Genomic DNA, 27,678 nt, shown 5'->3' with positions numbered 1-27,678 from the left:
GGCAGACGTGACCTCATGCTGACCCAGCGGCGCAGTCTTCTCAGACGGCCTCTTATCTCTGCCAGCCTTGCCTTGGTGTGGGCTCGCCGTGGGCGGATCTGCACCAGTAGTCGTGACTGAAGCTGTCGGACTCGCAGAGCAGAAAGGCCACAGATCATTTTGTGAATATTGAGCCGACCTTTGGAGGTGATTGAGAACTCCTCAGCAGCCTGCCGACCCGGGCTCAGACCTCGCTGCAGGGACTTTCACAGCAAGGTTTGAGACGTTCTAACACCTCACAAAGCCAGCTGAAACCTTTTACTGTGGTCACCGTGGTCTGGTGTTGCTCGGTAGGTACTTGTTTGGGCAGTCGCTCCACATTTTCATATAGAATGGAAAAAATCAAGCTCCTCTGGAAAATCAAGCTTCTCTGGAAAAACTGCCCACCCGAACGAGCTCATGAACATTCTGAATCACCTTTTCTTTCATTAAATCTTGGCTTATTCCGAGAGATTTGAAGAGGCAGCAGTTGATGTCAACAGCTTACCTCTTAAAGTGGTTTGCAAATGGGCCAGGATTCATTGGTTTGGTGTATTTTGACCTGAGTTCCAGAAATGTGTTATCACAAACCCGAGCCATAATAATAAAAAAAGGAAAACAAAATCCAATGGATTCCTCTAAAGCTTTAGTAAGCCCCGAAGAAGCAACTCTGACACTCCAGGGATATGTTCAAGGCCACAATTTGGATGTTTCTCCTTGTTTTTACAAAATGCACACTAACATAGAAACCCACCAACCTTCTTAGAATACTTAAGTTATGCGCCTAATTAAACAGTGCTAAAACCGAACCTTGATTTTAATTGGGCCCATAGTTGACCCCCTCTCTAATGAGGTAGTTTCTCATCACACAAGGCTATACTTTTAATAGAAAGAGAACTTCTGTTTTTAACCTGAATTTGGCTTCTGGCAAAAACATATCCAACAAACACAGAATTGAACATGAAAACATAACTTCCTGTTGAACCCAAAACAGAGTTGACGATTTAGCTGTGAATTTAAAATCAAAAAGCTATAATATTATTTACATTGTCTCTGGAGAGGAGCTAGGGAGTAGATACGTTATCATTTAATTGTTGCAAAGTTCAAGTCAAGTAAGATAAGTATGTGTTTCTATCAATTTTTGACTAACGGGAGCTTGAACGCGTCACAATGTACCTCAAAGAAACCTCCGATAACACAAGCCGTTAGTGGCGTCATTCAGCCAAGCAGCACTGCGCTGCCCACCGGCTGCTAACAGCTAAGGTCAACTAAAGCTGTCCTCGTGCCGATTTCAGCACGTTAGCACCATCAGGTGAAGCGTTTAACCTCGAGCGTGTTGCGCTAGTTTGCGCGTGTGCAGTACGTACCGATCAAGATGTGTACGGATCGGGAAGCTAAATGAACTGCTAAATAATACGATAACGGGATATCTGAACGTTACATAGACTTGCCAATACCCGATGCAGCACTTCTCTTTGTCCTCTTTTTTTTTTATAGTACTTGTCTACATTGGCCATGTGTAAAGCGGGGTTGTGATATGTTCTGCTTTAATATCCTTGACCCCCCTTCGACCGGCATGCTTTGTCTGAGGTCCTGACCCGTTGACAGTCGACTGCACCCTGTGTCAATGAATGACTCCTCTCTCAGCCTTTCTTATCTCTCTCTCTCTCTATTTGTCTGACTTACTGTTTCTTAAAAGATGTCGTAGCCGTTACTGATCAACCATAACACGCTGTCCCTCTGCACAGACGCTGATCTCACCGTGGGGAACGCAAAATTGTAAATTTGCCTCGAGTCCTGGTTCCAGATCTAAACGCACCATCATCTGTAATCTATCCATCATCTGAAATGTGGAACACTGTTCATTGTAGAAGCAGGAGGAAGTAGTGCGCCTCTCTTCTTTACCCCCCTAGATTCATCATTATGTACTTAAAGGAATGTTTGGTCCACTTAAAAAGTCGTGAAAGAAGAACCGGGTGCTTATATTTGAGCATATCTGAGCTTTCTTTTGATGAACTCAATTTTGGTTGTTTTAATGAAAACACAAATATCACAACAACATTCCTCACAATTGTCTTTCATGTCAGGACTTGAAAGACTTTTTTTAACCGCAGGATAAGCCTTTTGATTGGGGCGTTTAAGCTCATTAAATCTTGTTATTTTCCCTGGTGGAATCTTTTTTTTATTTGTTTAGCTCTTTCAAATTCTTTCTCTTTGTGTTTTCCACAAACCGCAGCGGAGGATCGGCAGCATTTGTCCTGGCTCCCTTCACACTCCTCCCTACATTCCCTCCATCTGTCAGACTACTTTGCTTCCTTTCCTTACATTTTTTTCATATTTCCCCCCGAAATACAGCTGTAACACATCAGTGTGTATCAGCTCTGATTCTCTCTCTCACACACACACACACACACACACACACACACACACACACACACACACACACACACCGAGCTCTGACGCAGCAGTCCAGCCCGTATACCCATGATGATGCAATGCCGCTCAGACGCACATGTGATTAATCCCATGATGTAACGGGCTGAGTTCTCTTTCAGTCCGCCCGGCAACACGCGAGGCGGACTGTTAACCTCTTCACCTCCAACAGAGACAACACACTCAACTCGGGTTCAGACTTGCGTCTGCCTCAGTGTCTTCATTTCCCTGAGCACCTTTGACTCCTCTTGAATTGTTTGTCTTTATGGCTGATTGAAACCGGGTTTTGTGTTTATGAGAGATGGCACCTCGTAAAGATCGGTTTAGTCAGTTGGTTAATCATTTGGCCCATGAAATGTCAGAATGTTGTGTAAAATGCTTCAGAGTTTACCGTCAATGGGAAGGAAATGTGTTCGCCCAAACTCAGCACAAGGGCACACCAAAATGTGTATTCCATTTATTTCAGCATTTATTTTTTTGCTCCTTCAGACTCGCGTGTGCTTGCTTTTCCATCCGACCAGATGGTGACTGAGAGAGCGTGGAATCACTGAACGTTGAGCACTTCTTGCTTCACAAATTACTTCATTGGCTATTCAATATCTTCCTTGTACTGACCGAAATGTGTTGGTACCAAATGTTAAGTGTTTATACAACGTGGAATCTGTAGCACCAACGATCGAAAGCTCTGAAGAAGCAAAAGCTGTAATTGTTGAAGTTTCTTCGAGGAACTTTTGTTTGACCGGTTATAAAACTGTCTCAATTTAAAACCGATCCCTCTGTGCGACAAGTAAAGTAAACCAGACCATCATCGAGAAGATTGGCCTTTTCTATCCAGTTATTCTCACGCAGCTGCTGTGAAATGAGAGGTTTTCAAATAGGACTACCACCATTTGTCCACAGGGAGCGCCGAAATCAACCCAAAGTGACCGTTCCTCGTAGTTTCTATACACTTTTCTTCCATCGAACGGGTCCCCGAGTGCATAGATCATTTGTATGTAATGTTCTTAGAGAGGTCGACTGAGGTAGACGTTGTTTCTAGTTGCGTTTAAAGGGCCTTCTGGGACTTTAAGCGCAGCTATATGGGCCCGAAGGAACAAACGAGAGGAGGAGCAGCCTTCGCCAAAGTGCAAATTACATTTGACACACATGTCATATACTGTCACCGCATAGAGCCACCTTGACCCGATTCTTCACCTTTCTTCACGCATCGAAGTGTTGCGGTGTGTTTACAGGAAGCATGGGGGCTTTTTCTCGCAGTATTCTTCCACCGAGCCAGACTGAAGAGAAAAATGCATCCGAAAAAAAAGGAAAAAGTGCTGAATGTTGAAATGTGCCTTCCACTGTGGTCTGCTCTGCTGCTGAGGCAACACTCCAGTACTTCGCTGGTGGTCAGACTATACACACACACACACACACACACACACACACACACACACACAAACACACGCGCTCACACCCACTGAGGGTTTGTGAAAAACAAAGACCATTGTGGCCGTTTCCTCCCTCAAAACCAGCTAATGAAAAACAACAAGCTGACTGTTTGATCCTTCACTCTGCACTTTGCTGCGTGTTGCCTGCCCATCCATCTCCCTGTGCTGCTCATCCACTGCTTCCAAATTCCCTTTGCGGCACTCTTTTGCTGCCAGGAAAACAATGTACAAAATTGATCTCGCTTATTTACGAAATTACGAGAGTACCGTATACTGGCGAGCTGCTCTGCTGACTAGCACAACCGTCTGTCTGCAAATTTCAACCCATTTAACCTATACGGGGTACGGGACAATGGGAAAGGAGGTGGAAGTTGGCCGGGCGTGGTGACGCAGCGGGAGCGTGAGTCCAGGGGGAGAGCTGGGAGAGCAAGAGAGAACGAAGCAAAAGGAGAAGAAGATTATGAAATCGTGGTTTTACTTCCCTCTCAGCGTTTGCATGTTTACACGACTCACCGTGCACGTCTGTGCCTGTTTTCGGCAGTTCTTTGGTGAATTGATGGTTGCCTTTGTTTCTCACTTTCTCACCGCTCCGTAACACATCCCCTTTTCTGCAAGAGGATGATCCAACTTTGCACCAAAGGGAAGTTGGATCACAAACAGATTTTCTTTTATTCCGTGGGCAGTTCAGTATAAAAAAGCTGTACGTGCTTTTACCGCTGAAGATGGGGTTCCCTGTGTCGTCACGTACAGTTAGTTGTTCAGCGTGTTGTGAAACAGGGGTCACCTGGATCACTTTGGGTCACAAGGAACAGGGTCAGGCCTCCATATAGCCAAAGGCAATCCTCTACAAATTAACCTTAATTAGTGCCAATTCTGTGCATGAGCCGGGACATCCTGAGTACATGTTTCCCATGCTGTTTAAATACCCCCCATACCTTCTGTCATGTCCTTTGCAGGTTCCTTCCTCTGCTGGTGGAGCACACACGCACACACGCACACACACCTTGTAGTTGCAGACACGGGAGATGTTTGCGTTTGAATCGGCATGCAAGTGTTTACTTCACACGGTCACTTCTCTGCGTTTCTATTTCGAAGTTGGACGTTGAGCTCCCTTTTCACCAGAGACCCACCGCCATCCGCCGCACAGGCTCGGCCGAAGCTGTCAATCAGCAGCAATGCAGTAACACACACACACATACGTCAGTCTCGTGTTTAAATGAGACGACAGCGGGGCAAATTAAGTGAAGCCTCGTCTGGTCGTCTCTTGAGACACTGAAACCCAAATTGGATCCAGATGTGTGGGTTTTTCTGGGGCTTTGGATATTGTAAACTGAAGTATCTTATCCACATCAACCAGCAGGACTCAAGGGCGTCTGGCAAAATTCGATTTTTACATGATTTCTGTGTCATTGTAATGAACTGATTGTCAGATGTTTAATTTGCTGCATTAAGCAAAACGGACGTTGTCTGTCCAATCGGCTTGTTTGGCCAAACCTCAGCACCTGTTGTAGGGCTAAAAGTAATTTTGTCTTCTGACAGATGAGGAGCTGCTCTGACACGACGTCAAGCAACACACGTCCATAGCTTCATATTCTTATGTGATGCCAAAGTATGGTCACGTTCACTGATGGCCTGCTGCAGTTCATTCACTACAGCTTGAGTTAATAGATACAGGTTGCACATGGTGTGCGTGTGCGTGTGCGTGTGCGTGTGCGTGTGAAGAACCCTTTGTTCAGGTTTTATTGCCGAAGAGGAACGGAAGCTTTCACTAAAGCTCTTACATACGTGTGTGCAGGCGTGGGCCGTCCAGATGTTTCTGGAAATGTCTCGTCAAGGGCTTGTCTGCCGCCGAGAGAGAGAGAGAGAGAGAGAGAGAGAGAGGAGGTGAGGCCCAGGCAGGCCTTGTTTCCATGGCAACAGCAGATGTTTCCAAAATCGTTTTCACCGGAATCCCACACACAGGCATTGAAAGAGTGTGTGTGTGTGTGTGTGTGTGTGTGTGTGTGTGTGTGTGTGTGTGTGTGTTGGCTGTGCTGTATTGTCTCTGGAGTGTCTCTCGGGAAAGCTTGGGGACGTCGAGGAGGTCCAGAGGAACTTTTCCTTTTATTGCGCTGACAAACTGAATGATAAGTAGTAGACTACATTTAGGACGTGTAGTACATTAGATTCCAGAGTAAAATGTCTAACAAAAATAAATAAATTAGGAAAAATTGGGCCATAGCATTTAGGTGTTTTTTTTTATTATTACAATTTAATATATCTAAAACAATTAGTTATTTATGTTTTTATTTTTAGTGTTGGACTGTGGTTGTCCCTTGCTCCATATTCAGATTGTATTTTTCATGGACAGAATTCCTGTGTCCTCTGCAAAAAAAAATAAAAAAAGTTTAGAATCAACCGACCTTTCAACCTCTGGAAATGATGTCCAAAATAAAAACACATCAGTTCACATGCACGACATCTCTGACCTCCTGCAGCCTATTGGACAGCTGTTGGCGTTGATGTGCGAGGTCGATCGGCAATGTGCAGAACGGACACCGAGTACCAACGTCTAATGAACGTTTTTGTCCTCTTCGTTCTTTCCAGAAGGAGTTTGCGATGCCACCTCCTCTCCTCTTCAGGAAGATGAGTAACCCCGACCTGTCGCCCGCAGCGACCGCTGCGACCAAATCCAAACTGCACCGTCAGCTGAGCCAGGATGAAAACTGGGCCCGACGCAGCAGCTTGGCCATGACCGGTAAAACACACACACACACACACTCACACTCACACACACTCACACACACTCACACTCTCTTCCTATAATTGCATCATCAAATGATTCTCAAATCCAGGTGTCCCGGCTCGACAGCGTTTCCACCCACACAGGGCCGATGTTAGCTGAGGTCACCCTTTGACTCCTGATCTCTCGCGCTCTCCTAATCCGGCGCCGATCCCGCGGCGTCCGTAATCTGTAGTGAATATTCGACACAGATTAACTGCCGTGTGTCACCAAGACAGAGGCCACGTGATGGCATGAGCCGGATGTATGAATCAGCAGCTCTGGTCATGTTTGAGTTTTTCCACAAAGACCGGTTTGCTTCTTGTGTTTTGTTTTGGGATTTAGGGAATTGACAGCTGTATTAGGAATGATTAATGTGAACTGTGATTGAACTTGAGCCAGTTTGAATCTCACTCAGTCATTCAGGGTGGAGACCAGTATTATGGCAATGAATCACTGAAGCATTCTGGTCCAGTGTGAGCGAAGCAGAGTCATTCCTTTTCGCCCTCCCCGCTTCACAGGTAAGCAGTTGCTGCCTCTGTCCAGCAGTCTGCACACCGGGGTGAGCCAGCTGGCCTGGCAGGGGCCGTCCGGAGGTTTCGGAGGGCCAGGGGCCACGGGGGGGATGTCTGCAGGAGGAGAGGCGAACAACCTGGTCCGCATGAGGAGCCAGTCCTTGGGGCAATCTGCTCCGTCTCTCACAGGACAGGTCAGTGCACTAAGGCAACACGCGCGCACACACAGTCCTCCTCACCGTAACAAGTTATTTAACGTTTTCCATGATCAGCGCAAGTACATTTTAGCCTCCAAAACTTTACCGGACGCAACAGGCCTAATCCCGACCCGACTGGGTCATCCAGCAGGCTGACATGACACAAGATGATAAATCGATTGCCTTATGGGTGCCACCGTACCACTTTTTTTTGTGCGCGATCGATTTGACAAAAATCTGTCTTGAATTTGCTCTTGCAAAAGAAAGAAGAGAAAAAAAAGTATGAAATGCAGTCAGGTTGTTATCTGCAGACTCAGTGAGTCCGTCTGGCTGCATATGGATCCTGTCTGTTGGTCTGAAACTCTGCCAGCTCAATGCAGGGAGGCAGACACAGGATGACTCAGTCTTTTACACACACACACACACACACACACACACACACACACACACACACACACACACACACACACACACACACTGAGGCATTAAAGTCCATAGACTTGTTTGGTCAGTGCTGAGAGGAATAAATGGCGCAGAAATGCCTGTGTGTGTGTTTAAACTTCTCTATTTGTGTGCGGCACAGTGGCATGTTGGCCACCTGACTAGGGCTGCAACAACGAATCGATAAAATCGATAAAAATCGATTATCAAAAGTGTTGGCAACGAATTTCATTATCGATTCGTTGTGTCGCGCGATTATTACGCCGGGCAATAAGTCGTGGAGAAGAAAAAAAAGAGCGGAGCAGAGCAACTGGCCGGCCAGCGTTTCTGAGATTGGAGTGAGACGCGAGAAAAGCTGAGGTTGTGATCTTCTCAAAAATAGAAGATCTTTGACAAGTCGAGTCTTGGCCAATCAGCGTCTTCATGTTCCTCAAACTTGTTTTTAATGGAAGCTAGTCAGCTTGCTATCGCGTTAGCTAACGTGTTTGGGTTGTGTATTGTCGTTAGAGTTACGTTATGTTCCGTTACAGTTCAGTCTTGCTTGTAAAAAAACGTAACGTGATGAAACATGCCGTCACCCCCCGGTCTGGTTCAGTTCATGCAGTCACTCGTTAACGTTAAACCGGCACACCGGCGGATCTGGCTGCAGGTTTTTGTTTAATTTTTTTTACTCAAAGTAGAATGAAGTAAATCACGTCGTTGGGCTTAGCCAACAACGTGATGTCGTGGTCATAAGAGACCCAGAATGAAAGAGTTTAAGGAAGAGGACGCTCTATATGGAGCAGTACAGCTTCCCTCTGTCCCAGTATTTCATACATATTGATAAAGCAGGGTATGTAAATGCAGCCTCTGGAGGGATCAATTACAGTAAAAAGGGCTCACATTTGGCAGATGTAAAGCATAGATGTGTATGTTTTTAGTGTTAGTCCATTTTATTGTTTTAATTAACAGCTCAGGGATGTTCAAGGAGCAACCTGTTTGTGCACTTTCTGAAGATGTTTTGCACTGTCACTTCTGTTTTTGAATAAAGGGTTGGAAATGAACGCTTTTTTGATAAAAACATTTTTTTATCCGATTCATCGATTAATCTAAAAAATAATCAACCGATTAATCGATTATTAAATTAATCGTTAGTTGCAGCCCTACACCTGACTGTGGTCTGGATAGAAAGATGAATGCTGCTCTGCTCTGCTCTGCTCTGCTCTGCTCTGCTCTGTGTGTGTGTGTGTGTGTGTGTGTGTGTGTGTGTGTGTGTGTGTGTGTGTGTGTGTGTGTGTGTGTGTGTGTGTGTGTGTGTGTGTGTGTGTGTGTGTGTGTGTGTGTGTGTGTGTGTGTGTGTGTGTGTGTGTAAGCTCTTCTCTGACCCCTGCTGGTGGCAGAGGGGATTACTGCTGCGAGATTTGTACCTTTTCATGTAACACTCACACAAACCTAAACGTACATTTATCACAGCTCCACATGTACTTCTTAGAGTTTCTTTGACGAGGTACGTACAGAGTCATTTTAAGCTGTGTTTGTATTTAAATATGCACGCTGTGTGGGAGTTGCCCCTCATAAATATATAATGTAAAAAGAAAATCATGTCAAATGTCTGTTGCAGTGGCAAAATAAGAACGCTAAACATATACATATCGTGTAAAATTCTCTGTTTACATGGTAGTGAAATCCCCTTTCTGCCAAAATATACAAACGAAAAATTACATTCTTAAAGGTTTCAAGTTATGGTTAAGCTGCAAAAGAATCTGGTGAAGTCATGGTCAGTAGTATGCCTCTGCATCATCTTAAATAATACATAAACATGTAGTATAAAACACTGATACGCCACATGTCTAACAATCAACTAAAAATGGCCACATGAATGATTTTTAGAGCATCAGGTGACCTGAATACACACGATGAACCGCTTCAACACAAACTGCAGTGAACTAAACCACCAGATGGCAGCAGTGTCTAGTGAGAAGAAACGCCACTGATAGCTTTGTCATAAAGTCTTGTGTGCCATGGCAACTGTGTGTGTGTGTGTGAGATGGGGACAACTTGTGACTTCTGATACCGTGCCAGTGATGGGAAGTCTCGACTTGGCCGGGCCGGTGGAAGGACCACCGTCTGTGGTGAGCGTGAAGGTGGACAAAAATAAAACAACCCATCCATCTAAAATGAAAATGTATCCATTGCTTACTTTGGCTCGTTCGAATGCCTTCGTGTTCAGCTTTTCTTCCCCTCGCCGCCATCTGCAGGAAATCGTCGAGTTGAGCAAATAATCACTGGCTGTTATATTTCTCAAGGGCAAGTTCCTGAATGTTCCCCCCCTCTTTTCTCACTTTCGGCCAGGCGCTCTCCTCGCTCCACACCGCGTCTCTCCGTCTCCGTTTCACTCGGCTTCTCGGCAAACAGCAGTTCATGCACATCGTATCTCAGCCCCGTGTTGCTCCTCAGGGTCACGGCTGTCCGAGCTTTCATATTACTGGGCTTAAGGCTCCGTCTCACGCTCTGAATTGACTTGCAGTAGGATTTAGGAAGACCACCTGAGCCCCCCTGGCTCATCTGTTTTTGTTCTGCTTCTCCTGTTACCGTCTGTGTCATATCTGATTTTATATATATATATATATATATATATATATATATATATATATATATATATATATATGTATATGTGTGTGTGTTTTATATTTTGGAGAGGAGGATTTTCATTTTAATCCAATATTGTACTTGTCATTGCTGTTTAAACCCTCTTCTTGATACCCAGCTATCCTATTTCAGAGCAATGTCTCCACCCAGTGTCCACTTGATGAGGCAACATCTGTACAATCTAATGCAATCCAACGCAACAGCTCCCGATTGGAGTGGAAGCGCCTGCCTTCAGAGTAATCTATTTAATATCTAATAAACAGTACTTGCGCACGGCGAGTCCCGACACATTACCTGGCCCCTTGTTGACGTGACATCTCTTTAATTGCTTTAATGCAGCGGCAGGAAGAGGATTAGTGTTCGAGAATGCATTTCCCGTGTGTGTGTGTGTGTGTGTGTGTGTGTGTGTGTGTGTGTGTGTGTGTGTGTGTTCGGGTAAAACATTTGCGTGATGTCCAGATGGTGTTTACCTCTTGGCTAATGGACGAGGGTCCGCTCGCTCCTGTTTCTCCTCTCGCTCTGACACACTTTAAGTGTGTGTGTTCCCAGACTGGCAACCAAGTGTTGCCAGGTTACCCCTGCACGTACCAGGTGGTTTTGTGTGTGTGTGCGCTCTATCCTGAATGCTCAGCACCTGGACAGTACACACACGCACGCACACACACACAGCATTTGTAAAGGAAGTGTCTTTGAGAGCTCCCTACTGAGCAGCTTCATTCACTGTGAAGGTGAAACCTTGCACACACACAAACACACGATCAGATTAGAATATTATTAGCATTTGTTTTGGAGAAAAATAAATGAAAGACTGCGCTGGAAGGAGGATACAGGGCTGGAGATGAAAGAAGAGTGCTGCTGTATTGTTGCAGCTCGTGCTCAGGCACATCATTAAATGCAGTGAGACTCTGCTGGGAGGCGCACACACGGACGTTTGAAAGAAGGCGATCACAACCAGATGAATAGATTATAAATTAAAATCAGTTGGCACTCTTGTCATTCACTGTCCTGCCCTGATAGCGAGAGGAGCACCAGTTGCTTTTAAACCAGCGGTTCAAGGGCCATTTTAAAATCCGTTAGCCATCAACATTAAGTCAGATAATGACACCACATCAAAGTTTAGATATCCGACAGATCTGTAATTTTGGTTCCATCCAATAGGCAACGTGCAGCGCAAAATTGCAAAACACAAACAATTCTCCCGTAATGGAGACATTGTAAGTAAATCTGAGAGCGCCGTACAGGAAGGCTGTCATCCTCATGAAAACACCCACATCACAACCTACTGCCGAAGGCAGAGTGGTGCGGCTCTAATTTGGCGTGCGGATGAGAGGGCACTTCAACATTTCCAAAACTACACTCTTGCACCCTTATTGCTAGTGTGCTCCGGCTCTGTCTGCCTCGGCTTTAAATTACTTTGAATATTATTTATTATTTTTATCTTTTTTACTCCTCTTTTACCGTTTCTTCCTTGCATAAATAATGCAGAGTCTATGTGAGATTGCAAATTGCAGCGCAATATCTTTGCATTCCTCGAGGGTATGCTTGTTTATTCACTTCTTCTCTTGTTTTTGACTGTTGAACCCACATTACCACACCATGGTGTTGTTTTTGTACTCAGGTTGTAGCCATTAGACACGCGTATACGTTGTATGGATACCGCATGGATACCACATGGATACCGCATGGATACCGCATGGATACCGCATGGATACCATATGTCTTGTTTAACTTAAACACAACTCTCCTCTCAGAGAAGCGAGACAAACTGTCCTCTGCAAAGAGTTTCCTCACGGTAACGGAGGGTCCAAGTCGAAGCCTGGAACAAACTGAGCGGTGTTCAGATGCTCTCTCTGTGAGGTGCACCTGCTGTCTGCAGACGTCGGGCCTCAGCCTCAGCAACCTCATCATCCATCAATGGTGTGTCGGAGCGTGTCATTTTTTTGGGGGGTGTGGGACAGGAACAGGAACAGGCTGACGCAGCCGTCGCTTAAATATACATGAGAACATGTTGAATAATTACAGTGCCCTCCGCCGCAGCTGACGGAGACGGCCGGTTTAACGACTCGTCGGCGTCGGGGCATTCTTCCTCAGGGTGGACTGATTGTTTGTGTGGTTTGGACATCCCAACCGATCTGAAACAACAAACAAGACGGTTCTAGTCCAGGAGCTGTTGACACGGCGAGACAACGTGTTATACCTTTATCTACAACTTCTCCTCTATTTGGACTTTAAAAAAATGGTGCATTTGTCTTTTTTGGCACAAATAGTTGTTGATCCATTTTTTTGTTTTCGGTCAGTTAGGGCAGTTGATGTTCTCACAGGATTTTTATGTTTGTGCGACGATAGGACTCAATGTTGTTGTCCCACAGAGACACTTTGGTGGCTGGGCTGAAGCACAACACATAGACTCATCCAGTTAGAATTCCTCATTTACAACAAACCAAAAACACAGTTATCGTTTAAGAAGATGAGGAGTCTACAGACATGCTGGTGGCTAGCATCGATACAGGCTCTCAAATCCATTTTAGTATCAGGCACTTGTTTGCATTTAATTCAACCAAAGGTTTTTACAAATTACTGTCAAATTCGCACAACAATTTGCAGCCGCATCGCAGACTCGACCCAGCGGCTGCTGTTGCTTACGTTCCTCCAGGACTCTGACGTCGGAGCCGCGGTGACAACGCAGTTCTGCACTTTTGCTCAGCCTGAGAGCGAAAGGGCGGCCAAGTGAAGCCAGTAAACACTCGCGTCTCCCTGGATGCAGTGTTGTTCCTCGTGAAAAGCACCGCAGAGTCGGAGTGCATTAAGAGCAGCCGCTGTGGTGATGACTCATGCTGAAGGTTGGACCCTCTCAGAGGAGACGGGGAACGGAAAAGAGCAGTGTGTGTGCGTGTGTGTGTGTGTGTGTGTGTGTGTGTGTGTGTGTGTGTGTGTGCGTGTGCTTGTATGTGTGACGTGAGCAGCTTATCTTCTCCTTGCATATCTTCATGATGTCTGTCCTGTGTATTTTCACATTCACTTGACACACACACACACACACACACTCACACACACCACTTCATCTTGCTGTCAGTTGTCCTTGTCACAAGCATGATTCATAGCTAAAGAAGGAAACTGTGTTCCTGCACTATTCTTACTTCACCAGCCGGGAAACTGCACTTATGCACGTGGCACACACACACACACACACACACACACACACACACACACACACACACACACACACACACACACATATTTACTTAACGTTCTTTAGACAACAAAAATAGTGTCTACTGAGGGCTGTTTGTTCTTTGAAATTCGCCAGTTCCACTCTTGACGAACAATGTGACGACAATGTGACTTGATTCATCTTTTTAGGGTTTTGATATATTTTCTTTTCTTTTGATGTATGACAAAGCGTGATTTTCCCATGAAGATGAGGAAAGACGTTATGTCAGTTGCGCATTTTCCAGCTTCTTTGTTTGTTTCTCAGAACACTGAAAATGTACATTAAAATAAGGTTTCTTTCTACAACTGACTTCTCAGGATGATTGACAGACTTTGCAGTACACAGATTCATTGCAACTACTTTCCACTAAAGAAATAGTTCCTGTTTGTGAAGTGAAGCCTGGTTCTCTAGTTAGTAAAGTGTGCACACATGCCTATATAATATGCATCCATCTATGAGACACAGACACGCTTCTCCCATATGGATAAGACGTCCCATGCATTCCTCTTTCTTGTATAATCCCCTCGGTAGAAACATTTTACACTTAATGTGACCTGACATCAGGATGTGCCGCAGCTCAGCTTTTACTCATCTTCTTTACTTCATCATCTTCATTTCCCTTTCTGACTCCTTTTCTGTCCTCTTCACTTTCACTCTTTCTCCTTTATCTGCGCTTTCATCCCTTGATCCTCTTTAAGTTGAGGAGGAGAGGGCTTAGGCTTAAGAAGAGTCACTGGGATGGTTGTGTGGAGGACAGCAGGAGTAACTCAGGGCCCAGGTGAGAGACGAGTCCGCTCAGCAGGGCTGCAGAGCTGCTGCAGAGTCCTTGTTTGAACTCAGACTCTTCAGCGCAAAGGAGACACGAGGGCGGCAGAGGAGGGTATTATATTTTAGTAATGATCGATGAATTCCCCACCGGCTGCGAAAGGGTCTGGACCACTTTGCGAGTTTGTAGTGGTCTATACTAGTCGGGGGGCAATGTGATGAATTCTCTGGAGAAGTCCTGTTACAGTATCATAACAGGGCTGGATCATTATTTAATGTTATCTTTTAAATGTTTTTTTTCTGTATTTATATTTGTTTAAGGTTACATTTTAATCAGTTTTTTTCTTGATAAAAAAAAAAGAGATTTATGTTTATATTTTACATATTTTAACTATCTTTCTTGAGCCTTATTGAGATTACAAATCTATTTATCAACACTGGCCCAGCCAACAAAGCCCGGTTCACCATTTAGAGACCAATGCTCTCTTCTTCTTTTTTTAGGAATGCCCTGATCACATTCACACAGTTGCACATTCACAGCTAGAAGCTGCCTGGTACAACCACAGTCTTGATTTTTGGGCCAGTGAGCAGCTCCGCTGCAGCAGTTGGGATGAAAGGACCTTTCCTCAGTGGTGGTTAAGCACCCAGATTAGTCCTGACGATTCAGGGGATTGAAACCAACAACCCTCAGGTCACCAATGCCCGCTTTATATCTGTACATTTCTTCGTTGGCCCTTATGATGAGTTTTCTGCACACTCTCTTTGCCCATCTTAAACCCGTCGTTTATCGGTGTACTTCTCAACAAATGCAGCGCAGACAGCAATTGTTTTGGATTCTTTTCTCGCTGCAAGCGAACCACACTGGGGTTCGGTGGTTACTTGTCAAAGACCGGCTCTCGCAAGTGGTCCTGCACCGTTTATTTTGTGCGTAAGAGAATATGTTTAATATGTTCACAGACGATTCGCACCAGCGTTTGACCAAAACAGACCAAACGTTAGCGTGTGAAAACGCCCTAAGTGGTCTACATGAAGGTTGCTACATGAACGGGTACATGGCCCCTTAAAGTCACATGCCGACCACAGCTGCTGTTACTGTACTGCCGAAATGGATCTGTTTGAAAGTGAAATAAGTTTTAGTTCCAGGTTTTTTCATTGACTTAGCAATGAGGTAACAACAATGCTGTCAGTGGCATAAAACAGTGAAATGTGCCTGCTCCTGAATGTGAGCGGGGCTTTTTGTTTTTGTTTGTCAAACGTGAAGGGCAGACTGGGAGCCGGCGGGGTTACGGGTCTTCCCATCGTACATCTCACGCCTCGGCAGACAAGAGATCGGACGAGTCCCGCGATGAGATGGGAAATGTTATGCAGAGGGAGTGGTGGAGGGGAAAAGAGCAAGGCTGTGATGGACAGAATGAATAAATCAAGAGCCAGAGTGTAATAACAAAACAGGGGGGGCTGGATGGGTGGAATTAGAGATGGAGGTGAAGTGAACAACTCTGGCCGGCCTCGCCTGCTGTTTGCTTTGTCAGAGGACGGAAAAGTCAAATTCAAACAAACACTTTATTATTTTTAGGCTTTTTAAGACATTTACACAAGTGTGCTTTACTTGTTTTTTTTGTGGACCTTTTATTTATAATACTATAATGGCCTGAATATAAGGTGACCCTGATTATAGCATTATAACAGCTGATCCAATACCAGTTATGTATTTATCAGCTGCAGTTTGTGTAATCTGTCAAAGCCCAGTTGGCTTCCTGAACACTTTTAGGGCCGATTAAATCCAGAAGAGACGCGGTACACGGATTTATGAAGAAACTCGCTAGCCGAGCAACATAAAGGCGGCAAACAACCCATAATGCAACACTTTCGTTATTGTCAGGCCCATTACTTCCTCTGCATAACGAGTCCTTTTTCAAATATAACAGAGGCAAAAATAATAGCATAAACAATAAGACACACATGCAGTACTTCCTGTCATGCAAACCACATCTGGCAATATTCAGGCTGTGTAGTGAACCTCAATACCAATAAAGCAAGTTGCATAAAAAACACTAACAGCTGGAATCGGATGTCCGTCCAGATTTGTAATCTCGTTAACTGAGTGTTCGATCAGATAGGTCATGATTTAAGTCACCAAGGGGAGGAATGAAAGGAAAAGAGGAACAATAACTTGAAATCTGGCTATATTTTGATCTGGGTGGATAAATAAAGAGACACAGTCGGAAAAAGGTCTTCTGGAGCCAGCCAACGCTCTCACTTTGAAACTTTTGTCACCGCAGTAACTCTCTTATAAAGTTCTGTTTACCTGTAATGTGCTCCTTAATTACAAGATTTAAACAGGTTAACAAATGATTTGAAGCGTGCGCCTGATCTCGCATAGTAAAAGCTTTTTTCATGTACCACAGCGCGACTTTCGGAGAGGATTGATTTTCACACCAAACAGCCTCATTTTGCAGAATGTGCCTGTTAACTGTGCAGCTCCTGGGCTCCGCTCGCCTCGTTTGTCATCGCCGCAACCTTTTACACTTTTTCCTCGCGGTGACAGACTTTAATTGGGTGAAAACGCAGGGAGTGCATTCAACAGTGCCCCCCCCCCCCACCCCCCGAGTCACCAGTCAGCCGCCGTCGAACCTGTAATTACCAGCCGGCCCTCCTCTGCGACTCTGCGGGCATATCTTCATTAAGTCTCTCTCGTTCTCCCATGTTTATTCATTTCCTCGATCACTTTTCGCTGCTCTTTCTGGCCTCATGTGCTAACTGTTTCTGTATTCTCTCTTTTTCTCCATACTTCTGCTTTTTTTTTTCTGCACACTTTGGGTTTCACCCCCCTGCCTTATTAGCGGCGCTGGGCTTTTAGACTTCCAGCCAAGCATGGAAAAGTAGAGCTCCGGATGGATACATCTAAGTGTCTCCATTTCCATCCCTGCATATGTTCCACTGCTTTGCAGCTGATGGGGAAAAGTCAGATGGGTGGTTCATTTTCTCCTCTCTTTTTTTTTCGGTTGGACTATGTTCGGCTAATTACCTCCTGCCTGCACAATCACCCACAGCAGCACACTCCTGAATAAGGTCTACTGGTTCATTTGCTTCCACTTGATTTTTGACTATATTGAGTTAAATACTTGACACACACACACACACACACACACACACACACACACACACACACACACACACACACACACACACACACACACAGAGTCGTCTCCTGCGGTGAGATCCAGCATGACTGACTGCAGACAGCAATTAGGGACAGACCATGAAAAATTAAGTGTCTGCATGCGATCAGTGCACATTTGGAATGCAGAGGGAAAACAAAGCCCAACATCAGCTGAGGCTCCAGGCAACTAATTTCTCTGAAATAATTAGCAAGCATAAAGAGCTCTCTTTTTCTGTCGTTTTTTGTGTGTGTGAATAGATTAGAAAGGAGACTTGCTTCAAGTGGAAATTAGAGCAGGAGAACGCATTTCTTTTGTTCTGCCATTTTGCCTTTCGAAAAGTGCCGACATGCATTTTAAATGAGAATAAGTGTGGCAGGGGTTTGTTCATAGCTGTCAGTAGTTTGTCAAATATTACAATTAAAAGGCCAGAAACTAATGGTGGCAGGTCTGCACGCGTGATTAAAGATGATGACAACTTACCAGTGGGGGCGGGGCTTGAAGGGACTAAATGTGCACACTCATACAAAATACGATACAAATATTATTTAGAAGAATGGCTATGGTTGAAGTCATAATCATAAAGCTTTCTTTTTTTAGATTACATTCTAAAATGGAGTTATGCACATCAGCATGCTGCTGGCATTGATCTCAAAGTACGGCAGTTTTTACGGAGGATTTCGATAGTGTTGTCACTGGATGATAAATTGTAGGATCACCAAAATCACTAGAGATATTTGTTCAAAAATAATTATGATAATACATCCAGTTGTATTGAGACAGTCCACTCTGAACCAGTAGTGTTGTCCCAACAGAATGACATCATCTTTCTAAGGCCGCCTTCAGACCTAAAGGCTCAGTTGTAGTTGTTTAAAAAAAAAAAAAAAAAGGATTTTCCAACCGGCCCGTTTTGCGTTTACAAGGGTAGTGACATTTTAAATATAAGTCATTAGGCGGAGATGTCGTTCCATTTTTCAACATATTCTGTTATAGCAAAACATTTCACCAGTCAACAATGTTGTCATCAATCTTTGAGGCGGTCACACATGTGGCTAGAAACCGATGCAAACGCACACCTTGTCAGTGTTGAGCCTCGCCATTGACCGTTCAAGTCAAAACTGGCCCCTCCTCTCTCTGTTGTCCAAGATGTTGCACAGCGATCACTGTCAACCATCACGCTGAGCTGGAAGGATCCTCATCCTGCACACACACCCACACCCACATGCAACAACGTACAAATACACATGCCCATGCATATACTTTGCAGGAGCAAAGTGTCCTTGTCACCTTGGCAACTGTTACGAGTTCAGAGATGCTTTGAACGCGTGCCGTCTCCCCGCGAGATGAATCACTCTCCTCTTTCTCCCCGTTTCTGTCCTCCTCGCCTTCGATTTAATCTATGCGGCTCCTGTGCAAATCGATGGCTTTATTGAGCCGAGGCTGTTTGTTTTTTCGATTAACTTTGGGAGCATGGTTTGTGTTCAGAAAGGCGAGCTTGGTCTTACCCGGGTGTGTGTGTGTGTCTGTGTGTCCGGCGGGGCGAGCTTTGGGTGTAATGCAGGCTTTATTTATTCCCATAGAGCAGATAAAAGCAGAGTGAAGATAAAATGTGTCTCTGCTCTCTGGATCCCCGCAGGCCTCGGCTTTGGTCTCGCCACTGTTTACCCCAACAGAGTACACTCTTAACGGAGAGGGAGCACACATGTATGAAACTCATTTTCCCAATGTTCACACAAACAAACTTCTGAGAGCCAGAGGGTCTATGTGGATGTGATTATGAGGGCCGCATTTAGCTTTGTGCAGTTTCCCCTCCTTATCCAGAATATTTAAGACAATGCACACGCTGGTTTTATTTAGTCATTTTGGGGGACGGAGTCATTACGGCGGGTTCGTTTCACACCAGATTTTCATCCCAACCCGGGACCCATTTTGTGATGCGTAGCCATGACGAAACACATACACACTGTGCATCACACTGTTGAGCATGGGGATTCTGCAAACATGGAGCACAGTAGACCTATTTACTTTGGCTCCCGTACTTCATACTATCATGAAAGACCAGTGTGGGACGTCTTAATCCAGCATCGAATGGAGAGATCTTTACACTCTTAATTCAGGTGTTGCTTCTTCTTTTTTGCTGCTGTTATTGGCTGAAAATAGTGAACGAAAAAAGAAGTTCTGCATATCATCTTTAGATGTCTTGTTTATTCCAAACAACAGTCCAAAACCCCTAAATATGTATTTGCAATCATGTAAAATAGTAGTAAAGTAGCAAATCTCCATTTTTGAGCAACTGGAACCTGAGCAATATATGAATTAAACAATTTGTACTTTTCCTCCACTTCAAGGAGAGCTTCAGTCTACAGAGCCTTCAGAAAAAACATCCCCTAATTAAGCCAATATTATTGTAGTCACTTAGTGTATTGACCTACACATCACAATTGAAATACACAAACATACATGTTACAATCCTGTCAACACATTGAGACACTATGTCCAGGACAATGTAATTGCAGGTCTTGGGACTAACTTTGCGAGCAGGTTAGCCAGGTTAGCATGGTTAGCGTGTTTTGGTTTGGATGCTAACGCTGATTCGCCTGCCAGCTCGTTTTGCCTGCAGAAGTTTGAGGTTTGTGATTCAACTCTGGCTCGGAGCAATGCTTTCCAATGTGTGTTGGGCTAGAGGTGGATATCAACGAGTAAGAAGCCCTAAACACTGTCTAAAAGCTTACTAGCGCTACTTAAAAAGAAAAACGTTGCTAGCATTGTCTCCTCAACCCCTCAAAACGCAATGCTGCATTTTTTTTAAAGGAAAAAATGGACCATTAAATTAAATGTGACACTTTTGTCGTGGTAGCTTCACAACAAAGTAAAGAGCTGTGCACGCGTGTGCTTGCGTTATTCTTTGATCCAAAACCTCTCCACATCAGCTCAAGAGTGTAAAAACAACAACAACCATTCACTTTCTGCTGAGGATGTGGATTTTAATCCTCATTGGAGAGGTTTCTTTGTCGCAATGTCTCTGTTTATTTCTCTCATTTTCCCTCGTGGACAATAACTGATGATGGCTGTTTGCTCCGAGGACTCGCTGCTCAAAGATTAGACCGTTCACAGTCACTCAATGTTTACTTTTCATCGGCTGCTTTGTGTTTCTCTGCTCGCTCGCTCTCTCAGATTAGTTTTCACCAGGACAAACTTTTCACCGAAGCAATTCTTCTCAATGTCTGAAAATGGTGTCTGTGACTGGAATTTTACAGTATGTTTGGTGTGCGTCTGTTTGTTAAGAATGAATTCTGCTACTCTGCAGAGTCATCTTCCTTTCTGTCTGCAGCGGTCTGGTCCTCTGCCCGTCTAAATCCACTTTCTCCCCAGCCAAATATTTCTATTTTCTTTCCAGGTAATTGAATCTCAATGAGCACAAATGTAAACAGCAGGACACACACACACACACACACACACACACACACACACACACACACACACACACACACACACACACACACACACACACAGGCACTTTACGGAGGACACACTTCTTATTGATCTCCCACACAAATCCCGTCCTTCAATCCAAATGTAGTCAGACAGGTCTAAGTGGTTAGTGTTTTATTTATTGGACTGTGTAGCACACACACACACACACACACACACACACACACACACACACACACACACACACACACACACTTAGCTCTGCCTGTCTTTGATAAGCGAACCACTGGCTGAGCCAATGATTGACAGGTGGACTGATTGCGTGCAGGGATTGATTAGTGAGGTCTAGTGAGGCAGAACCTCCTCCTGTCAATCAGAACAGGAAGTGGAACATGTCTGTTGTAATTATTGGGGATTCCATTTGTGTGTGTGTGTGTGTGTGTGTGTGTGTGTGTGTGTGTGTGTGTGTGTGTGTGTGTGTGTGTGTGTGTGTCCGGTATTCTTGCTGGCTTTTTAGACCCCAATAGATAGGTGTGACCTGAGCTAATTGGAAATGAAAGGCTTGAGATCCACCACAGTATGAACCCTCCTACATATCGGGCCGCATGCAATAATTACACGCATGAACAGTTTTGCTTTTTCTGCTTTTTGTCCCAGTGGTATGAGATAACTTCTCGTCTTCACAAGTTTGAACACAAGTGGTCCAGACCGTTCTCCACTAGAATCACTAAAAGCATAAAATGAAAATAAAATAAAACGTAAAGATGATATTCTGTCTGTGTTTTTTAGTTGTTTCAACCCGACTTTGAAGACACTGACAGAAAAAAAAAAGAAAAATGTTCCCGCTTGATGCCCAATGTGTGTTTTTTTTCTTTTTAAATGTCAACACTTGTTTATATGTTTGATTGGACATCCATTACATTTCACAGGAAATAAATGTCCTAGTTGTTCACACTAGTGTGAGAGATGCAACAGAGTGGACAGCAACAGGAGCTTACAGATCCACTGAGTGCGTGTCGCCCGTCCTCACACCCTGGGAGCTGTGGGTAATGATGTTTTGAGCGTAGTGTGGCTTTTCTCATTTGCACTTTGAGATGAGTGTGTGTGCTTGTTTGGGATCTCGCGCAGAGAGCGGAGTGTGACAACCACGCAACATGAGACGGTGGTGGAGGGGGGAGGGTGGATAAGTACACACACACACACACACACACACACACACACACACACACACACACACACACACACACACACACACACACACACACACACACAGTTCTTGGTCTACCAAAGAAGCTCAGCAAGGGGATCCGACTGTTATCTCACCCTTTTTGCCAGTTCTCTGGGACGACTTCTTATCTGCCTCTAGTTAACTAACAGAATTCAGAGTCAGTGTGTTTGTGATTTTATGTTTACGTTATTAATAGAGCTCGTTATTTTTGTTTAGTTCTTCTTTTATGTGTTGTATGTTGTTGTGTTCAAGTTTTTCATTTTGCTTCATGTTTTCTGTTCGTTCTCTTTATCTCTTTGTACTATATGTCCAAGCAATTGTCGTTATGGGTGCAGTTAACAATATTTTTTATTATTGATTGATCTGTAGTTACTTTCTTTGTTATTTGCTTTATTGTGAAACCCACATTTCTTTTTTTTTTAATCGATTAACCCTGAAGTCAACAAATTATTTTATTTATTTTTGGTCACCATGAAGACATGTAAATGTGTCTTGGTTCATAGAGAATTAAAAGCACTGGGTAATGGCTCCAGACTCAGTATGAGTCGTTACAGTTGGATTGATTATTTCTGCGAGTATATGAACAAGACATATGCAACATTAATCGAACCACTCCCAGTGAGCTTGGCAGAGGGGGGTTATTGACAGCTCGGTGGCTTATTGGGAAACCTGCTTTACTTAGTTTTATTAGCTCCCCCTGTTTTTTTTGTCTTGTAAGCACCCCCACCCACGCACACACTCAAATGAATGGTCGTTCATTAGGGGAGTGAGCTATCGCCTCTCTAATGGCGCAGGGCAGAGCCGTTCTGTGCGCAGGTGATGTATAGTTTCAGGGCTCATACAACCCAGCGTCCTCCTCCGGTCTCGTACCTAATGTCCAACATCAATCACACTAACTGGGTTACGGCACTCACGCGGCCTTCTCCCCGCTTCTGTTTCCTCCCGCTATGCCTTCCTCTTTGTCCTTCTCTGTGCCTTCCCTCTGCCCAGGTGCCTCCCAAGTTAGCTCGGCCGCTCCAGTTGTTATATGTCCTGGACTGCAACGAGTCATTTAGAGCTCCGACACCAGTCCTGGTCTCCGTGAAGAGCCACAGACCCGGGAGGAGGGGGGTCAGCCAGATTGAGCAGATACGTGATCTCTATCGACCGCATCAGTTTAGGAGAAGATTCCATTACTGTTTCTTCGTCTCACCCCCTCCCTTGGTATCTGGATCTCTTTTCTCCGGGCATCATGTTGCCAGCCATCCATCACACTGCATTATTGATCTGCACTGGAGGTTTTTTAGTTGTGAGCAGAAACGCCTGTCTTGAGTGTGTGTGTGTGTGTGTGTGTGTGTGTGTGTGTGTGTGTGTGTGTGTGTGTGTGAGTATAAGTTGAATCCTTGATGCTAGCTCAACAAAGCCACTGCACATTACACGTGTTTGGTAATCGGATTATTTCGGCTTGCGTTACAGAATATTGCACAGGGCTGAATCTTATTGATCTACTGGCTTTAACATTGGATGTTACCGGAAAAGGAAGAAGAAGAAAAAAGTTAAACTTTTGCTGGTTCTAGCTTCTCAATTGTGAAAATATGCTGCTTTTATCAGATATCTGGAATAATCCTCTGGTTTTCTACAGTTGACATGACGGCGACACCTTAAGCTCTAACAGCTATAGGACAGTTTTCCCTCTTCTAGAACAATGACTCATTTGATCAAGAAAAAAGAAGAAGAAATGCACCAAAGTCTATAATCCTTATGGCTCCAAATGCCAGATGTTAAATGGACGCAGAGTTGAGTGTACCGATCAGGAGTGAGCAACATTCGACTCAAAACGTGACGATCGTTTGCTGGTTCTTTGGTAACGGTCAGTCTAATTAGATCAAACGCACACAGTCTTGACAATAGAAAGTCTTTTTTTTCCTCTTAAGGCCCTTTCACACCCACCTTGTTTGGTCCAGACTTTCAGACTTTTCACTTTGATCCATATCAACATTACAAGTGTGAGACCATGGTTCGGGTTCGTTTCTAGTAAGGAAACTTGGATGGTTCTGTCTTTCGGGCCAATCACAGGAAGGATTCTGGCCACGTCAAAGAGCAGCAGGGCTCCCTCGCGAAAGGGGATGACTCCAGGACGTAGGTTTATCATCTATAGTAAAATTATTCGGATGCACCTTCACTATGGGATTCAGTAGATCGGTATCAGCAATTTATTACCGGGCGGGTTGGACTGATCCACCTCAAACACGGTTTCTTAGTCAGTGGCGTCTTTATAAAAAATCAGCGATTCCACATCGGCTCAGTGGGATCTGGTCACAGCGATCCCTTGAGCGTGCTGTCGCCTTATTTATCATTTGCCAGCAGTTGTTATTCCAGCACTCTCACAGCAGGAGCCTCATTGTTTCCTGCTCTGCTGTAATCATGTCTCGCTGTGAGCTAATGTTCCCAGATAAATAGCAACTTCCTGCTATTAAGAAGTTTTTGAATCTATGTCCTCTACCTTTCAGATTTTAGAATGAGCCCATTTAGTTCCAGCTCCTCCCTTTGCATCACCCGCAACGTGATATTTGTTCACAATACCGACTGTGTACCACGTCTTAATGTTCAGGAAATTCTTCAGGAGATTATAGAAACGTCTCTCGCCCAGTCTGTTTTTCATGTCTGGCTGCGCGCTAATGATGCTTCCTGCTTTGGCTCGCTCACACAGCGGACGTGCGGAAGTGTCTTGAATCCACAAGCAGTCATTTAAATGCCACTCGAAGGACACTTACACGGTAAAGTATTCATCTCTTAGAGCTGGGAGACTCACAGAGGGACCTGATGCGGAGAACAGTCAGACGGAAGGACGTTTTCTGAAGTCTATATGGAAATACAAAGAGTGCGTTTCTCGTTTCACATAACCGCATCAACGCAGATGAAGGAAGCTGCAAGTCACGACGTTTCAGAAGTTCCTTCAATAAAATATTGACTTTAAATCCAAGATTTTCTTGTCGCATCCTTCCTCTGGGATCAACCAACCAAATATTGGTTTAGATGTTTAGTATTCTGGGAACTTTATCAACAATTTCCATTTTTTTCTTATCGGTGGCTCCATGAACCCTTTAACCTGCTCATGTGTTGTTGCTCTGCCTGTGTGTGAACCTCAGTGCCGTCCTCCTCCTCCTTTTTGCCCAGTAACACAGTGCTAATGGCACATGGGCCGCTGCTGCTTGTACAGAGTGTGTTTGTGTGCGGTTTCCCTCAGAGAATTCCACTCTGCATCGATCACTCCTTTTCCTAATCGATAGCGACCTATATACGGATCAGTTCCCAGCATCCAAGGACATCCTGGCTAAGTAACGGCAGTCTGTCACGGTGTAAAACGTAGCGGAGCTGCCTGCTGTCACCTCGGTGAACGCACTATACAGTAATGTATGCAAGTCAGAGAAGGAAATATTACTGATGGAAATTAGATGCTTTGCCTCGAGTCTTACTCGGTTGTTGAATCAGCAGATTTGTAAGACGTTTCACTTTATTTCACTTCACTTCCTACTTAACTCAACTTTAGGCAAACGGTATTCTAAATGTAGCTTAACTTATTTGAAATAGCGTTAACGTCACTCAAATTTAACCTAGCTTCACTTCAGTTATTTTTTTTTCAGTTTAACTTTATTAATTAATTAACACAACCCCCTTTTACATTTTTCATTTTAGCTTACTTAAACCCAATTTGACCCTAGCACACTACTTAGCCTAATCTCACTCCCTTAACATCCAGTTATTACCTGCTGTTGACGACCTAGCTTAATATTTTATTAACTTATTAACTCACTAAATGTCCACTTCACTTATATCTTCAAGGAATAGTGTGTTTAGGGCATAGCATTTAGGGGATTTATTGGCAGAAATGGAATATAACAAAAGTGGTCTTGCTCTAGCAGCAGCACACAGCTGATAAAAACACAATCACAGCAGGACAAGACGCGTACATTTAGCACAGGTATGAATTACTTTTGTGTGTTAGGGCGTTATCTTCCACACATTCCCTGAAGTCAAAGTGGTAAAAACTATGTTTAGGAGTGTGGCTCTTATGCGTCAGCGTGAGATGGAGAGGTGGGCGGAGTCCCCGCAGACCAGCTGCCTGTGTTCTGTGTCTGCTAAGCGCGGGGTGAAGTGAGGGTTAGGGTGTGTTTTCGGGGGTTTTAAACATGGGCAATGAGCTAGGCGTTCTGAACGGCTAACTCTCAGAAGAGCAGAGAGGATGCAGATCACAGGCTGACGGCAGAAATCAAAGCTCGGATTGCCCAGTCAGTTTTCTATCTGCTTATTTCTCCTCATATGTCCTGAATGTGCATTTTTGTAAAACCATAAATCAGTAAAACTCATCTCCATTGCTGTTCTTGACAGTGTTCGGTGAGCTCGCTGGTCGTCCTCTAATGTGCACCTAATGTGTCCTGAGCGACGCTTTTGTGTTTTTCTTGGACGTGCAGCTTGTTCTTCTACTTTTCTTTCATAGTACATGAGGAAATTGTAACTTTTATTTGAGAACGGAGTCAGGTCTGAAACTGTTTTGCTAATCCCATAGATGGAAACACGCCGACACATAGCTACATTTGGGACCCAATGTGATGATGACAACATGCCAGCAGGTACTGTTTGGAGCGTACCCAGGGACATACAGACACTTATCACTGCACTACCTTTGACGCTGAAGAAAACTTTAAAACATGAGGATTCTCAGGCAAGTTCTGAAGCATCTGTTCTTCGTAGATTTATGGACGTTAATTTGCAATGGACACCAAAGATAACGATATCCTCGGGAGGTGTATGTCACTCTGGTAGATATCAATATGTGCGTCAGGTCATCAGTGCGTCAGTGCGGTTTTTACCTCTTGTATTGCCTCACCTCCCTTTCCAGTCCTCCTAAACTCCCCCCAGAGAGGCTCTTTTGTTTTTGTCCTGCAGAATGTTGATGTATATTACAGATCATGTCCCGGCCTTTCCGGAGGGTAAAATTGCCATCCGGAACGTTGAGTGAAATAACCGCGGCGCACACGTATTGTATGTTTTATTCCCCACCTTCATGTTAATCCTGTTTGAATGTGGCACAAGCCCTTTATAATTAACTTTATTTCATTTAAATGGAGTTATAGTCATGCCAATGGAAAACCTTGAAGTTGAACAAACAAACTGCCAGGTTGAGTCACGACAGAACATCAAGCAATAAAAATATTTTTCCTTTGCATGCGCTCAGACTTTTCAATGGTCTGTGTTTGGTTCTTGAGGTTCCATTTGCTCCTCACGGTCATCTGTTTTCTTGTCTCACTTCACTCCTAATAGCATTTTTCATCATTCACCAGCAGCCTTTCATAGGATTTATGAGCCAAAATGTATAAAAGAAATGTGAACATGCAAACCACTAGCCCCAAACAAGTCAGCAGCTGGATGGCAAACACCATTAATCCTCCCATTAGAGTTTGATTCTTTCTCAAAGGCTTTT

At 44.3% G+C, this 27,678-nt stretch overlaps 1 protein-coding gene across 1 annotated transcript in view; it reads left to right on the top strand.

Annotated features, from left to right (window-relative positions):
* The window catches only part of mast2 (microtubule associated serine/threonine kinase 2), a gene marked incomplete at both ends in the record, with an annotated part of 153,051 nt that overhangs the window by 19,523 nt on the left and 105,850 nt on the right, over nucleotides 1-27,678 (top strand). Inside the window, 2 exons of the mRNA XM_079221530.1 lie at nucleotides 6,468-6,618; nucleotides 7,164-7,351. Of these exons, the coding sequence (XP_079077656.1) occupies nucleotides 6,468-6,618; nucleotides 7,164-7,351 (339 nt within the window). The remainder of the gene's footprint in view (nucleotides 1-6,467; nucleotides 6,619-7,163; nucleotides 7,352-27,678) is intronic.

This window comes from Taurulus bubalis, assembly GCF_910589615.1.
Source record: "Taurulus bubalis genome assembly, chromosome: 7".
In the NCBI taxonomy this organism is placed as follows: Eukaryota; Metazoa; Chordata; class Actinopteri; order Perciformes; family Cottidae; genus Taurulus; species Taurulus bubalis.
This window is presented reverse-complemented; position numbering and strand designations above follow the sequence as displayed.